The sequence below is a fragment of the Fringilla coelebs genome (assembly GCF_963513975.1).
Source record: "Fringilla coelebs genome assembly, chromosome: 6".
In the NCBI taxonomy this organism is placed as follows: Eukaryota; Metazoa; Chordata; class Aves; order Passeriformes; family Fringillidae; genus Fringilla; species Fringilla coelebs.
The window spans coordinates 8,632,816-8,649,999 of NC_140034.1; the positions used below are offsets into that span (position 1 = coordinate 8,632,816).

Below are 17,184 nucleotides of genomic sequence, written 5' to 3' on the forward strand. Positions count from 1 at the left end.
CTACGACTGTGGTCCAGCAGTGATACTTGGGCTATTCCCAGAAAATTCCTGCCTATCTCTTATTTGCCTTTGTTTCTCACTTTATACAACACTGATGCCTTAGTGCTACTTGCTGCATCCACCAATGGAGCTCATGGCTAATCTACAAAATGCTTGTATTTTTTTCTCAAAGCATTTACTCTTACAAGGTTGCAGGTGTGATTGTATGAGCAGTGATGTGTACTCTGCTGGATTCTGCAAGATGAAATCAAAGCTGCCCTCAGCCCATATCACAGTCTGAATTACAAGATGAATGCAATGTAATGTGCCATGTATCAATGGGGCCAAGTGATGTCTTACTTGAGTAGGCACTCAAAATATCAATACTTCAGGATTTGATCCTGTGGCATTAGATGATCAGCAGGTACCATGTAAGTCCTACTGATTTTTGTAAGCTTCCATTTAGGGCTGTGTCCTTATGATCCTACTGGTGGATCAGGATGGCTTTCATGAAACCTTTTGGAAATACCTGGAACATGAGAGCTTGGGCATACTTCTCTCTCCACAAAGTTGTACAGGAACTCAAGACTGTTGAGTATCATACAGAGGATGGAAGAACTTGCAGGAATAGCAGTAATCATGTCCCTTTATGCTCTGCACAAATCTGAGAATAAAGATGTAATATTCAAGTCTAGAGACAGAATGATTATTAGAATCAATAGAAAACATTGATGGAGACTGATCTCATCTATACACTCTACTGCAATATTCTTTATTTTTTTTAACCTACAAAAGAGAAAAGTTATTAAGAATAACAGGGTAACATGAGTATAAATTTTTCCTGATGTACTCTACCTTCGTTATAAACTCTCCTAGTTTAGGTGTCCCTTCAACTGCATTGATTTTCTCTCCTCTGCAGGGTACATAATGTATTCTTCTTCTCACAGTAACATATTTGGCAACTAGAATCAGTCAATTGAACTGGGCTGCAAGACACCTGGGTTCAGCCTCTGACTGGGTGGGTAATGCAGCCACATCACCTCTCTGTGTCTGCCTCCCCCTCTGTCCAGCCCCCTCCCCCTTTGGCTCTCTCTGTTAGTTTTACAGAAAGCCCTCTGGGGCCAGCTCTGTTCTCCATTGTGTATTTGTACAGCATAATGAGGTGTCAGTCTTGGGGCAGGCTCTTGGAAACTACTAAAGCATAAATGGTAATAAAAATTAATTAAGTGAATGCCCATGTCCTAGGTGTCGAGGCAGGGTGTAAAAATTATCTCCACTAAAGTGGCCTGAGTGTTTTAAAGTGTGATACAAAGCTTCTCCAGATTTCAGAGGCTTAAATCCATCTCTTAGCATGCAGCCAGGACTTCCTGCAAAGTTCTCTAGTCCTGCACAGGCAACTTTGGGATGTGAAGTGAAAGCTGGATTTGAATTGCCGTGGGTTAAAGGCGGTTATTCCCACAGTTCCCATTTCCTAATGTTTTCCACTTATGATGTTCTTCTCTTTTAATGTTCATAGTAGCTTGTGCCAAAAAAGGTGTTTCCTATCATGTTCTCCTCACATTGTGTGTTGTGGTTTAGGGATTTTTTTTTATTCCATATTTTCAATCCCCAGAGAGCTAAGGTTAGTCATAAACATGCTTTTGGCTATCAGATTCATGTGTGGTTTGCTATAGCAACAAACAAAAGCATTAGTCAGAAACTGGCATGAAGCTATAAACGCATATTTTTTTGTGATATTACCCAGAGTTAGCTGAATTTATCTGGTACACTGTTGCCACACAACTGCATTGTATTTAGACTATAATCCTGGTTGAATAGGAACATCGTAGAAAACCCAAATAATACATAATCGAGAAATAAGCAAGTCTTTTAACTGGTGTTAACTGTCTGAAGATCATGGCCAGATTCTGCTATTGCACTGTTATAAATTCAGATGAACACCTTCAAGACACAAATTTAGAGGCTAAAATCTGAATCTGTATGGAATAAAAGGAAAATTATAATAATTTAAAAAAAAAATCTCGCTTTGCCTTTGCTGTTTTCACCTCCATAATTCTACTGCAGCAAAATGATTAGAGGCAGGTGTTACCAGAGTGCAGTAGATGGTGTCAGTCCACTGCCAGCACTCCTGGAACACATTGTCTGCAGCATGGCAGGGAGGGAGCATTGGTGAGGACAGTCTCTGGCTGGCTGTGCCTCCACAGCGCTGGGAAGGTGCAGTCTGTGCAGAGCTGGTGTCTGTCCAGCCAGTCTGGGCACGGGAGGAGTGGCTGGTGCAGCAAGTCCTGGCTTCCCTGGAGAGCTGGTTGGGTTTGTAAGGCGTGCACTGAAATCCCACAGCTGCCAGTCCCTGAGCCAGCTAGTTTAAAGGTTGCCCTGAAGGCTCTACAGAAGTGGTGATTTTTGCCTAGGCAGAGTAGGCACATTCCTGCTTTATTCCAACCATTTGTCTTCTCATCCCTGCACCTTTTCAGGAACATGAGCCCTGCTCTGTTTTGACAGCTGCATTTAATAAAAAACATATGCATGAAAAATGTGTTTTCCAGTATTCCTGAGCTGGCACTGCTCTGCAAGGAGAACTTAAACTTCCCTAGAAATTGTTCAGATACATTTTCAGATCCCTCTCTTTGAACGTATATGTGTGAAGTGGCCATGGCCTTCCCTGCTGCAGAGGTGTGCAGAGTGACATAGCTGTAATATCCACACCTGCCCAAGTGATAAGAGGAACAAATCCCTCAGAACCTCCTTGACCAACCAGCCTAGAAGTTGTTCACAGGGCCAGTGGTTCCAGCTGCAGAGGATAAACCTGCAGCAACGTGTACTTTGCCCATGTGTGCTTGAGCCCTCTGAGAATTGACTTTAGAAGTTCAGGGATCAGGATCAAGACCTAGTATTGGCTAAGTTGTGTTCCAAAAGCAGAGTTTTTTTCCTTAACCAAACCCCTAGCAGAAGGACATGCCCCAGGAGATCCTACATTTTACCCCTCACTCTGTGCTTTGCTTAGTGTGGTTGAATCTGGGTCCTACACGCTGGAGACCCTGGCCCAGGTGTATTTTCAAAACCTTTTGAGATAATTTTTCCACAGTAGATTTCTCTGATATAGAAGGACCTGGTTTTCAGTTAGCAGGACTACAGGAGGCTTTGAGCAACCTGGTCTAGTGAAATGTATCTCTGTCCATGGCAGGGGGTTGGAATGAGATGATCTTTAAGGTCCTTTCTAAACCATTCAGTGATTCTATGATTCTGTGACTTACTTTGGGCTTATGTGTGGGTTTGTCTTTGCCCTTTTCTCGTGTGTCTCCTTTTGCATCAAGCCCTGCACTTGATTTCTCTGAAAAGAAGAGCTCTGGGCATTTGTCTTTTAAGGCCAGCAGAGTGCTTTTCTTTACTCTGTTTTGGTCAAATGGGGGCAGATCTTCTTCATAAGTGTTCAAAGTGGGATTAAGTAGTGTTCAAAGTATTTGTGATGAAGAAAGAAACAAATTCTGCTCTCAGTGTAGTTGCAGAATTCTGTCAACACTGCCCTAACACCACTATATAAAGCAAATATTTCAGTCTCTGCTAAAACCCTATGAACATCTCAGTCCATGGAGGGCTTTGGGACTGCAGCATTTAAAATGTCACAGTAAGATGGTGGTGGAGCCTTTTGTTTTAGACAGGATAATTTCATGGTAGCGATCCTTTTCCTTTTCTGGCATTATTGACTGTAAGCTGTGCATAGTGCAAGGAATGCAAATCCACCTTCCTTAGGAGAGAGCAGTGGTCTGTCTGCTGTACACAGAGCTCACAGAGAGCTGAGCCACTCTGCTCAGACAGCAGAGTCCTGATGGGGCCATTGGATCAGGCAGGGTGCAAGACAGCACAGGTAGTAAAACACCACTGGTTTAAAAACACTCTTTGCAAAGATGTGCAGGAAGCCCGACAGACGGACTGGAGGGCATCTCCAGGTGCCTCCCGTTCTTTCCTTTTGCTCAAACTCTCCACAATTCCACAAATCAAGGTAGTCATTGTTATTCTTCAGAGTGGGGACAAGCCATTGCATTGTCCTCCTGTTGCATAGATTTGAATGACTCTGAAGAAGCCCCCTTGCAGCAGATCTCAAAAACTGTATCTGAAGCTCCAGGATCTTCCTTTTCCTTATACTTTGTATTGGTACAAAGCTCTTTTTTTTCAGTGGAGCTCTTGATCTGGCTGAAGAGCAAAATGTAATTTACTCTTCCTTATGAATTAGCCTGAATTTAGCACGATGTTTATCAAGAAAAACCTTACCATGTGCCTCCAAAAAGAATGCATCCTGTTTTAACTGAGTTAGAAGATGCTTAACCTGAGTGTGAACAGACCATTATGATGAAGTTACTCATTTCCATTAGATATCATTATTTTCATATTACAGAGAAGCTCTGGATGTTTGGAAATGCTATGAATCAGTGTTGGGGTTGATAATCAAATCCAAGAAATAGTCCTCTGAGTGCTTTCAAACAACTCCACCCATCTCAATTCATTCACCAGTTACTACATGGATGAGCCACAGTGTAGTTCTTTCTTGCTATTTCAGCCTTTACCCAGAAAGAAATCCAGAACTGCAGTAATGAGTCTTGAAAGAAATGGTTTCTCCCTATCGTATCTACCTGTGCCTGTGAAACCTAAAACTGAAATCTACTTCCTTAACTAAACTGTTTTTTCCTCTAATCTATTAAGCAAGGGTTTTGATTTGTTATTTTTGCGTGCTAGGAGGTACAAAAATGGAAAATCAGTACAGAACCATTTAAAAACCACATGCAAAGATTCAATTTTATGTTTTTCAAAAATATAATGCAACAAAAGTTTTTCCTTCTGTAAATTAATATGCACTTAAAATGCCAATGCTTTTCAGTCTTACATAATTATTTTTAATTTCAAACAATGAAGATTAAGGTAACAGATTTAATTTGTAAAAGAATACATGTATCAAACAACACATTTAGAAAATGCTGGGGCAAGGTATACATCTATTAGAGAAAGGTTTTCCAAAAAGAGGTAAAAACAAATGGGCTGAAATCACGAGACAACATTTTCAAAAAGAATTTGGTATGTGACCAATTCAATTATTTTGAAATCTGACCCTTTTGTAACTGAAACCCAAGTTTATAGTCCATTAATTCAGATTTGAATTACACCGATGTGGGCAGAACTAAGCTAATTTATTTATTTATCTGACTCAATGGATTAGCTTGTCTGTAAATGAGATTTTACGCTTTTGTAAACCCACAGTCTGCATCCAGAAATTCTCTCCAATTTTAAAGAGAATCTCCCACCACACAAAAACAAGGAAAAGTGAGCTGTGCCAAATGCTGTTTTGCTACTGTCAGTGTTTATTGACAGAAAAGATTTTTATCTTAACAAAGTGAGGGAACTGTTAACTTTATCTTTGATGTAAAATATTTTCCCATAATAATTTTCTGTCACCTTTATCCCGTATCTAATGTATTACATATACATTAAGGAATTTAAAAGCTTAAAAAATATTTTCTTCTTTGGTGATTTACATCCAAACAAGTTGCCCAGGGAATTTTCTCTCGAGCTGAAAACCTGTTTCCAAAGGCAGATATTTATATAAAAGCCCCCATAAAAGGTTGTGGGAAAACTACCAGGTTTTTTTCTGCATTCCTGTTTTGAGAGGGGCTGTGCCCAGCATACCAAAGCGACGGCCGAAGTAGCATCACTCCATTAATATTGCTGTATCTGGGCACTTGATTGTGCACTGAATTTTGTCAGTTGGGTAAGGAGAAATAAAAGTCTTCTAGACCATAAGGACCTTAACACCATAAGGATCATAGTACAAACTCTTTCTCTCTATATATGTATGTATGTGTTTATATTTATCTCTGAATCCAGACATTTTTACTGAGCATTGATTCTGATGAGGATTTTTTTAAGCAAAGGGCTTGAAGAGCATTTTTAGCAGTTTGGGCTAAAATGTCTGTTTCTAATTTGGAGTGGTAAATGCCACTTATACAAAGCCTGCATCAGTTTCTTTGGGCGTTTTGCAAAGTGTTTGCAGTTCCTCTATTCTTATCTTAAGACCTATTCTTACAGAACAAATTTGCTTTCTACCAAAACCACTGAGAATTAGCATCTTTCTTCAGTGTGTCGGTACTGGGCCACCTTAAGAGACAGCTTGATGTTACAACTTCTTAAGAAATACTGAGTCTGTGGCCAGAGAAATTGTGTTTTGGGGCTGCCAATCAAGCCTACGCAGGCAGAGAGATCATTTTCCATAAATGCATTAATTTGATTCATTTATAAATCTGAGCAGGGCTGTGCTTTGGCAGTGGAACAGGCAATCTGCTCTGGTAGAAGCCTGAATTCTTGGAAGGGTGAATCAGAGAGGAGAAGGAATGTGGTGAAGTTAATTTTTGTGATCCTTATGGGCCTTATCTGCAATAGGCACCCACCTGCCTGTGCTTCTGGGCGAGTCATGGGAAGAGCTGAGTTCACAGCTGTCCAGCAGGGAAGACAGCAGGAATCAACTCCTTGCTCTGAGAGGAAGGCAGATGTGCTGTGCATTTCCTTCCCAAGTCTAGTTTGCAGTATAGGTGAAGGGGTTTCTTTCAGAGGGGAGAAAACTGCAAGATGCCTAATCAATATACTGGATAACCAAATAGCTGCAGAGTAGTTCCCAGTAGGGTTTCTGAAGCTGGTAAGCAGGTAAGAGCTCTTCATTTGCAACACATTCCTGAAACCCTTCTTAAAACTCACATCATCCAGATGGGCAGTGACACTCCAGGAAATTTTATTTGGGTATCCATACAACTATTTACAGCACAGCAGCAAATCAATTGCAAGTAAAACCGGTATATCCCAAGAGATAAAACTGTTGAGGATCAGAGTGGATTATACCAGTCTTTACTGCTTTATTTGGCTGTGAATTGCTAACTCACTTTCTGTCAAAAAGGGTGGTAAGCAATTTTGGTTCAGTCCAGAAGTTTGGACACACATAGCAACAATTGCTAAAAAGTGATTCCCTTCTCTTATCATCTTTGCGAGAACAGGCCCTGCAATTATGGAAAAATCATAATTTATAATTATCCTGATTCATAATTATTCCATTATCACAATATTATGTTAGAAAACACTGTACAAATTAATGCAGGAAGTAAAGCACAGACTGGAAAGCCATTCTGTCACATAAAACCTGAGAGAGAGGAAAACTCCTGCCTAACACATGCAGGACAGAGACATGGTGCAGGAAGTTACACCTACCCTCCATGCAAATAGACTGAAACTGTAATGATACAAAACTTGTGCTTCTGAGACAGAGCCATGGCCTAGGGCAAGCGGCACCAAACCTCTGGTTGCCTGCTGGGTACCATGAGCATTTGCCTTTTTCACTCATGTTTTAGCTAGGAAGAGGAGGGACAGACCAGGAGAGCCAAATACAGCTATCAGTCACTGCTGTCTGCTTTTGGACATCACCCTATTCCTGTTCTTGCAATAAACTTTGGTTGAGAGCTTATTTTCAAACTCTCTGTTACTTGTGGGAAACGCTATTCTGTTTCAGGAAGAGGAGAAATATCAGACTAATGAAATACTTCAGTTAGTATTTTATCCGTGTAACAGAAGAGTTATGTGGATCTGGCCAAACTACATTTCCTATATAGCCAAGTAACCAATAAATGATGATAGCTAGATGAAAGTCATTAACTCAAGATCTGCGAAATTTCAGTTTGACAGTTGGAAAAAAAAAGTCCCCTGTGCTTTTCATGTTAAAATATGACTCAAACTGAGGTCTGTGCAGAGCCCCACCAGAGTGATTTATTTTCACATTCTGAATTGTTCTGTGGTTTCTATTAAGTTTATCTTTACCATCAGAGAAAAGGTAGACCGCTGTAAGAATCAAGAACTTCTTTCTTCAGCCTTCCTAAAGGTTTTGCTCCTATTGTGACGTGTGAGCAGGAATGCTTTTAATACTTTTAAATCTGTGGACAGAGCTTATCAATAAACACACACTCATGGGAAAGCCATTTACTCTTCTTTTCATCTGGGGGCTGTTAGTTTCTGTTCTTATGGTAGTGTTTATATTGGTTCTTAGTTGCCAGTGCTCTTACACATCTTTCCTGATATTAGTCAACCTGTAGAAAATGCTCTGTAAAATCCTGCAGAGTTCAGGATGGTCTGCAGAGTACCTTAATTCCCGAGACATTCCCCTGCTTGGACGTACTTTGCAGAGCAAAGTACTGTTCTTTTTGATAAAAATAAGTGTTAACTTCATGGACAATCCTCTGACTGGGCAAGGAGACTCATGATTGTAACTCACATATATATAATGTCTTCAAAAGGTTTTGAGATGAAATGATTTGAAGGCTTCTAATGAAGTACTTCAACAGCCAGCAAGGGCAGCTTAACATACCAAGGCGATGAATCAAAACATCTTGTTCATGCCTTGAATGGAAGGAAACTATTCACACACGTTGGTTATTTGGGAGTAGCTGCTCCTTTAGCACGACTGTGCCCCTGCTTTCGGCTCCCAGGTCTGAGCTGCATTCATCACAGCACAAGTATGCAGCCCAGGGACAGAGTGCAGCCAAGGGGCATTGCCAAACCAGAGCAAAACAAAGGCAGGAGTGTAGCTCGAACACCGGCCCAGCTGGTTCTGATAGCATCCCGCTGATAACGAGGCCTGTTAAACTCCTTCAGCAGCAAAATCTTTATCTTCATTCCACAGAGCAGCCCTTTGTCCTCATCCCACAGAAATTTCAGGGCTTGGTGGGGAGGGTCCCACTCGCAGCACAGCGCAGAGGGGAAGCACTCAAGGGGCGGTGCTGATGCTCACTTTAACACCTTTTTTTGAGGCAGAACGGCTGCTTTTCCACTGTGGCGGCCGTTCCGTGCGGAGCTGCCGGGCTGGTTCTTGTAGGCGGAGCTGCTGCGTGCCCCGCTGTCTCGCTGGCAGTGCAGGAACACGGCATTCCAGCCGCGGAGGGCTGGGAGGGGCAGCGCTCTCCGTGACCGTGCCCGCATCCGCGGCCATGGAGCGGCCCCGACGGAGGGACAGCCGAGCATTCCGGCCGTGCCCCAGAGCCCTGCCCAGCAGTTGCTGTAACTCAGTCCGTGGGATCTTGCAGGACAATGGAATGAATCCAGGTCTCTGGAATGCAGTAGGAAATCTCTGTAGAAGATGAACCTCTATTTTTTTTCTTTTTTCCTCTGGTGGTTTTCCCCAGCATCATTGGAGCTGTTGACTGGAAATGCCACAAACCTTCTCGAGGTCGTGGTGGAGCCTGCGCAGGCAGTGCGAGATGCTGTGCTGTAACCGTGTTTAAACCGAGATGCTGTGCTGTAACCGTGTTCAAACCGAGATGCTGTGCTGTAACCGTGTTTAAACCGAGATGCTGTGCTGTAACCGTGTTTAAACCGAGATGCTGTGCTGTAACCGTGTTTAAACCTCACGGCAGCTTCCTTCAGGAACACAGCGCATGCATAGCAAGGTTTATTTGCAGACACTTTCAGATTCTTATCTTCACAGCTGATGCTTGCAGGATCATTTTCCTCCAGCATTACTTGCTTGGAAGTCAGGTGAGCTCACCTATCTGGAAAAGTGCTCTTGAGAGGCCAAGATGAACGGCACGTGCATAGTGTTCCTGTTACCGAGTGCTTTCCTGAGCCGGGACCCGCGATTTAAAACATTCCAAGTATTCCAAGTATTCCCTATTTCAACTACAAGTGAATCAGAAGGAGCTGCAGGACCGCACGGCAGCACTGCTCAGGAGCTGTGAGAGCTCTGAGGGAGGAAAAGGAATCCCAGTAATTGCGATACCTGCAGGAGAGGGAGAAGCTGTGGGGGAAAGTCAGGCACGCCATCCATCTGGAGAGAGGGATGTGGTTTCAAAACCAAAAGACTTTCTGGAGAAATGCATTAGCAGTTACCAGGCACTCGTGCGTGAGGAGTAGCAGCCCTGTGTGACAGGGTGCCTGGGGGCAGAGGGACAGACAGACCTGCCGGTACAGGGACTGATGGCTGCAGGAGGAGAGCTCTGGTACAGGAGCCAGCTGAAGCTGTCCCTGACAGCAGCCATGCTCAGCTTTGTTTACAGCAAGACTTAAGCCCGTGAGGGAGCACCACGAAAACTGCTCACCTACATGTATGAATTCTTTAGTGGGTCAAACACAGTGCCAACAATGCCAATGACATTAAATTATTACTGCTGTTGTTTGTCTTGCAATTATTCATTCCTCCTTCTCTTTATTAGTAACACAAATGAGGTTATGTGTCCAGAGCGTGCTTTGCACTGTCAGAAAAAACCTGATCTAAAGGTGTCCCAGCCTTGCCCACATGTCAAGGTACAAGTTTTCTAACTGGCTGTGGACTCAGAGTTAGTTCCACAGCACTGCACAAACAGAACTGTTAGTTTCTTGTCACAGCTCAGAAATGGTAACTAGCAAATGCCAAAATCCTCATAAAGAAAAGGCATAGGTTATGTTATTGTTAATAACAATAAGTGAGTGAGCAAAGCATAAAAGTTCTCACCTGTGGACAGATATTTATCATGGATCAGGTTTCTGTCTGTTAAGAGAAATTATTTGTTGAAGTTGATGCAAGGAAAAGTAATATGCTTAAAAATGAGAGCAGATCACTTAAATTCACTATTCATATGCAAATATAACTTTAGTACAAAATCTTAAATAGCAAAAAGCCCAAATCTAAGAACTGCAGAAAAAGGGCTATAGTCTGGAAGCAGAGAAGCTGGGATGACCAGCAAAAGACATTTTTGTTTCTTTTATTAACATCTCTGGTATTTTCATGTACTATTTTATTTCTAAGTATACAGATCACAGGAATTTTATATGCCAGTGTTCCAATTAAAACTAGGTTTCTCTTTATAAAGTACATTAAAGCACATTTGATTTAAATTCAATGACACTGTCATACTTGGAATTCATTATAGTGTATCGAATGAGATTTTGGAGACTGTTGCCCACTGAATATGAATACCAAAAAAATAGCCTGTTTTTACTTTTTTCCTTCTGGTTTTGCCCAAACAGTCCATCTGGGTTGCTAGGCTAAAGATAAAATAATTTTAAAATAATTGCATTTCAAAAAGCAGATACACATTTCAGTCATATGATATGAAAATGGTCCAGCCTATATAACTCCTACTGCCTACTTTCAAAAAATTCCCTTGTTCTGAAGTCAGTCCAGTGGCTATTAGAAGTAGTCACTGATGTAAATTCCATCTTGTTTGTGAAAACATTTTGAACAAAGCTTTGATTGTCCAGGGTCCGTAAAAAAAAGTTAAAATCTATAAAATGTTGGCATTGCTACTGTTCAGGGCATGAGAATGACATGCATATAAATCATAGTTTATTGGCACAGGCTTTTCTACTCCAAAGAAGGCTTTGCTGAAAAATGTACTGTAATGCCCCTCTTTTATAGATTCCTTTTGAAAGTATTCTGAATCAGGAAATAATCAGAAGCAAATCTTAGTTCACAGTAGGAATCAAGGGCACAAGAAGTATTTTATGACATGGGTTAGCTATCACAGAGGGGCAGCCTAGGGAGAGTTTGGGGAAATCAGGGTGGATGAAGAAGCCTCAGTGTGAAGCTTTGGGGAGGGAAGGTCATCTGCAGTCTCACCCACCTCTCTGTTAGCCCTGGAGACAGTAATATATTGGTTAATTTTTTTTAGGAAAAGGTGCTACTAGCGCAGTTTAGGATAGGTGCTGTACTTGCATAGGTCCAGTTCAGACAACTGAAGTGTCACTGAAGTTACATCAGAATAAAACAAGAGAAATTGCAGTGAACCAGCCTAAGAAGTCTCAGAGATGATTCTTTCCTGTTTCTTTTCCAGTAGCAAAATTATTGGCAGCCACCAGGGATCAATGCTGTAGTTAACACTGGAGTGCTGCACTGAGGAGCAAACACTCCAGCAATCCAAGCAATTTTCTGTTAAGTCATTCTACAGGACTGCAGGGCTTGTGGGTGGGATTCTCCCAAGTGAAAAATATGGCAATGCCACAAGACTAAGTCCTTACTATTTCTTGGAATTTTAGTAACAGCCATAAAATTTATTGTTGGCACCTGAATCTTTAGAATCACTAGGCAAATTAAACAATCAATCATCAATCCTGCAGCTCTTCTCCTCATATGATGCTTATTAAAATACATTTGGTGAAGTGCTTCATGAATGGATTCCAGAATTTTCAAGCAGAAATGCTTAAAATCAGGTTCATAACTCCATGTCCAAATTTTTTAATACGGTTTTGCTAAATTTTCAATTTTTTTGAGTTTCTAAAGACTACAAATGCTAGAGCTTTTGAAAAAATAAAAATCAAACTAAATTTCAAGCAGGTAATTAATCTTAAACGTGCATTAAGATCATTTTCTAGAATTTGCTAGAATTGTCCATTGTAGGTGTCAGGACTAGTGCTGTGAAAGCTAAAGGACAAATGGTTTGGCAGCCCTGATGTCTTCTGGGCTGATCCTAATTCCCTGGAGCTGTAATGCTGCAGGAGAGCTGATTATGATGATGTACATATGGCTGATGTGGATTGCCTTTTATTTTATCAAGTTTGGAAGCCTGACCCACAGATTGTTAGGGGAAGCACACTATTTCCATCCGTCTTAACAAAGGGGTCCATCACTGATCACTGGGGCATAACTCTTGCAAAACTTTGCCTGTACTATGTAATTTCATCTTCAAAAAATCAAGGAAGAAGTAAATGTAGGAGATCAGAAAACTATGAGGAGTGACCAACAAAATCCCAGCCACTTTAACAAGAGCTTGGCAACGTGTGTTAGTCAGGGATTGCAGACATGACTAAGTCGTGCCATCTTGTCTGCACACAGAGTGTGTAACGTCCAGAAATCTTGTGTTCCAGCCCAAGGATTCTCTGTTTGAAACAGACAATGAGTTGCACAGTTCTTCTTGTCAGTTGTTTTCTCTAGTTTTTGAGCATATTTTTAAGCCAGAGGATCTGTTTAGGAGAGCCAAGCTATGTATAGTAATGGCAGTTGCAGAGCTGAGTGTTGGGGAGCTAGACAGCCTGATGGCTTGGAAAACCAAGCATGGAGACAGGAAAGAGACATAGTTATTGGGACAAGGACTTGGGCATGTGTGTGAATAGCTGGTGCATTAGGGAATATGTAGTTCACCCACACTGTCCTCTACTGGCTAAGCCTAGATCTCTGAAAACGTTTCTAATTCATGCTGTTTTCATTCCTTGGTGCCCAATTTAAAGTGTTTCAAGGGAATAATACTTTCAGACAGCCTATCTCCTTCACTTCATCTCTGTCTGCCCTCAGTACTTTTAAAAACCAAGAAAACAATGTCTTTTGTACTGTCAAGGTTCATGATATTTACTCTCCCATTCTTAAGACTTTTGTCAGAAGTGAGGAAGAGTTTCAATATGGGGAATTTCAATCAATTTAATTCATTGTGAATTATCAAACTGTTATTTACTGACTCTGTTATTTTAAACAATAAAACAAGTCAGGGAAAAACACTTCAGATTTCCCTCTGTACATGTCTCCTTACCTTTTTCTGGTCTCCAGTCCCTCCAAGACTTCATTGTGGGCTATGCTCAGTCCCTTTGGAAAGGTGGGGGCTGGTGGGGGAGACAGGGATCAGCAGATGGTCAATGCTTTTCTTTTTCCAAAGATATCAGAAATACACATATCCAGAAATGTAAAGGCTTTTGTGAAGGAGAAAAACCCCCCATCCTGGAGAAAATGTGGAATTAGAAGTAAACCAGATTATAACCCCTGCCCATGGCTAGTAGGGAGCACTAGATGATCTTTAAGGTCCCTTCCAACCCAAACCATTCTGTGATGCCTGGAATCCAGATTAAGGCAGGCCTTTCCAGTGGCCTGTGCACAGCCCTTGCCATGCTGCTGCAGGGGGTTTCAGCTTGCAGGCTGACTGCTCTGTGCTCTGTGTGGATCGTGCAGGCACCAACCACCACAACCTGTGTGCTGCTTTCAGGTTCTGGACGACAGCTGAGACCAGCTGAGCCCCCGGGAGATGCTGATGCCGATGCAGATGCAGAGGAGGAAGATTCTGTGAGTTTTTTAAGAGTTGAATTTTTCTGTGATGACAGTTTGGCAAAATGGGATCTTAAATAATTTGTTGATGGCTAGATTTTGCTGGTGGTTTTCCTTCCCATTAAAAAGGTTGTATTTTTGCTCGGGATTGTCCTGCCAGCTCAAAACCCAGAAAGATGTTTCAGTGTAAAGGCATCTCCTCTTTGCCGTGGTTCATTGGCATAAGTTTACTACCAAGACTTAGCTAACTATTACATGGCTCAAGACTTAGCTAACTATTACATGGCTGTTAACTACAGTAACTTTTCTTTAAGGATTTAGACAGTTTAGGTTCCCTATTGTCTGACTGGAGAAGGAAGAATGCCAATTGCTTGTCAGCAGAAATTCCTGCTGAGACTTTTGCTTGCAATAAAGTTTGAAGCCATTGGATGCAAAGTTTAGGTGTGCAAATAGAGCAAGGAAGGGATTTTTTTTTTAAACTTTTTCAGTTATTACTAATTGATCTGTCTGTTTCAGTCTGTTCAGTCTGCAGGTACGCACAATACATAAAGAAAATCAAAATAAGCTTACCATTGGGTTTTGTCTCTCAGAACTCTGTCCCTTGTGGGTTTGAGTGCTTTAATATGAGAACTGTGTTTGGTCTTGACCTAAAAAAGGTTATTGGTTATTTTTTATCCACCATCACTAATTTTTACTCAGAAGGACACTATGGATAACTAGAGAAACATTCCTAAAAATGAGTCAGTTTTTAATGGTGGGTGTTCCTTTACCACTGCTCATGTCTTTTCCACAGGTTAATGAAGTGGCAGTAGAAGACATTCGTCCAAGGCCACAAGGATCCTCTCCAGTTTATGAGTATCCCGTAGAAGAAGACTATTTAAAGGCAAGATACTGAATTTTCATGCAGGCCTGGCTTTATCAAGTTGATTCAAGAGGCTTTAGCTCCCCCAAGTAGCAGAGAGTCACATGCCATAGAATGGGACATTGCTGCAGCCATATTGTCTTCTTTGTGCCCACCAAAACTGCGTCTCTGTTCATTGATGGATTTATTTTGTGCTGGGCTTCCTGACCATGTTGTTGTTTCTTGGCAAGAAAATGCATTTGACTTAATTCTGTAAAGGACACAAGGCAGAGAGCATAAAGAAATTGTAGTATTTTTCCTGTTATATGGAATATATGGCTTGAACCTAATTAATAAGTATTTCAAAATTACCTGTACCTCTTGGTTATTCAAAGTTAGAGATTAAATTAGTACAGCCATGGTAAGTAGGCAACAGTTTAAGATTCATGCTGAAATTGAATAAGCAAAAAAAAAAAAATTATGTTTACAAAATTGAGAGATGAACAATATACTACATTAGGACACAGAAAAGCTCCCAATATCTTAAGACATTTGGTCTCTGACCAAATGCAAATTTTGTTACAGTGGTCTCTGATTTAATGTTAATTTTGGTACAATGAAGGGAGGCCTTGGCATCTGATTTACTGTTGGGATTAGTATAGTTAAATCATTCATGTTGTACATGGCACTTGATCCTCATTTTGCTCTGTTGCCATTAAAGTCAGCCTCATTTCTTGCTCTAAACCAGGAATTTTAACTGACTTTTGTTATACTTAAGAACACCCTGACTTCTGAACTTGAAATAATTAAAAATTATTTTTCAGCTTCAAGAAGAAAACAAAAAACATTCTACCGACAAATCAAAGCAGAGTCATCTGCAGGTCAGTCTAAAAGCACTCTGTAGTTTTAGGTATGAGCTTTGTAAATAGTAAAGTTTGTTAAAACACACAGACATGAATGGGTGGACAGAAGGAAGGACAAATGGGCAAAGAGTAACTTTGGACTTGTTTTGATCAGGAACTTCATGAATGGACAAGTTGTGGCACAGGCAGGAACATTTATTTGTCCTGTTTGTGGTCCTTCCATAATTCTTTTTAGAATTCTTTCCTTAGCCATCCCTGATTTGAGTGCAATACACCATTAGCTCTTTTTCTGACTTTTCTGGCCCATTGACTTTAATTTGAGTGGTTAACATCTTCACAGAATATACAATCTTTCAGCCCTAAAAGTTTCCATATGTTTCACAGTTTAAAATTATAACCTGTTTTCCCTATGACCCTGATTCAACATAAGCCTAACCCATGTGCTTAATTGTAATTTAGAACAGAATCAAACCCTAAGTATATCCTCTATTTTGGATAATCTTTCTTGAGCTATTGAAAATATACCTGAGGGTACTAATTTTTTTTATTGTTGAATAACTTAGAACCCTTTAATACAAATGAATAAAAATGATAATTCACATATTTTTCTATCTCTAGGAGACAATGGAAGTGACCCTGAAAACAGAAGTGGAAGCTGGAGCCAGTGGTTTTAGTGTGAAAGGTGGAGGAAATGAAGGAATATTTATTAAAAAAGTACTAAAGGAATCTCCTGCTTCAAAAATATTTAGTCTTAGAGAAGGTACAGTCTGATTTTTTCTTTTGTTTTGATTTTATTCTGTATCTTTAAATAATGAGATGCGTAGCTGTGTGATCTGCCATCTCCATAGGTATCAGAAATAGTAGATTTCAAACCAACTAATGTTATCTATGAGCTTAACCTGGCCATATAAATAATTTATAAAACCACTTGCTTGAACAATAATGAAGTGTGGTGTTTTTTGTATACCATAAAAAAATCAGTTTTCATTGGAACAGTGGAAAAGACACATAGAAAGTAGTATATACAAAACTAAAATAGGAAAAAAAACCTGTAAGAAAACACAAAGTAATTAAAATTATGTATTATTCCGCTTGCAGGTGATCAGCTTCTAAGTGCTACGATATTTTTTGATAATATCAAATATGAAGATGCACTCAAGATTCTCCAATATTCCGAGCCATACAGAGTCCAATTCAGCCTCAAAAGAAAAATTGCTGTGCAAGAAGATCTGGAACATTCTACAGCCCAGCACAAAAAGGAAAGGATAGGCCAGGTACATTTCTGATTAGTTTACGAAGTTTGGGTAACATACTATAGTAATGTGCTGTGTGGAAGTAGATCATAAAACACATGCTTGTGTCTTCTTAAGACTTAGGCATATGTTTAAAGTAGCTAGCATGAATATTCATGATTTTTTAAAAATCCCACACCATATTTGCAGCTTTTTAAATATCTTGAGTGAGACTATGGATTTTATATA

The 17,184-nt window shown here is 40.5% G+C and overlaps 1 protein-coding gene across 1 annotated transcript in view; it reads left to right on the plus strand.

The window, feature by feature from the left end:
* The window catches only part of AHNAK2 (AHNAK nucleoprotein 2), a gene marked incomplete at its 5' end in the record, with an annotated part of 75,468 nt that overhangs the window by 32,950 nt on the left and 25,334 nt on the right, over positions 1–17,184 (plus strand). Inside the window, 5 exons of the mRNA XM_084208277.1 lie at positions 13,941–14,017; positions 14,793–14,882; positions 15,665–15,721; positions 16,322–16,463; positions 16,802–16,977. Coding sequence (XP_084064403.1) covers positions 13,941–14,017; positions 14,793–14,882; positions 15,665–15,721; positions 16,322–16,463; positions 16,802–16,977 — 542 coding nt within the window. The remainder of the gene's footprint in view (positions 1–13,940; positions 14,018–14,792; positions 14,883–15,664; positions 15,722–16,321; positions 16,464–16,801; positions 16,978–17,184) is intronic.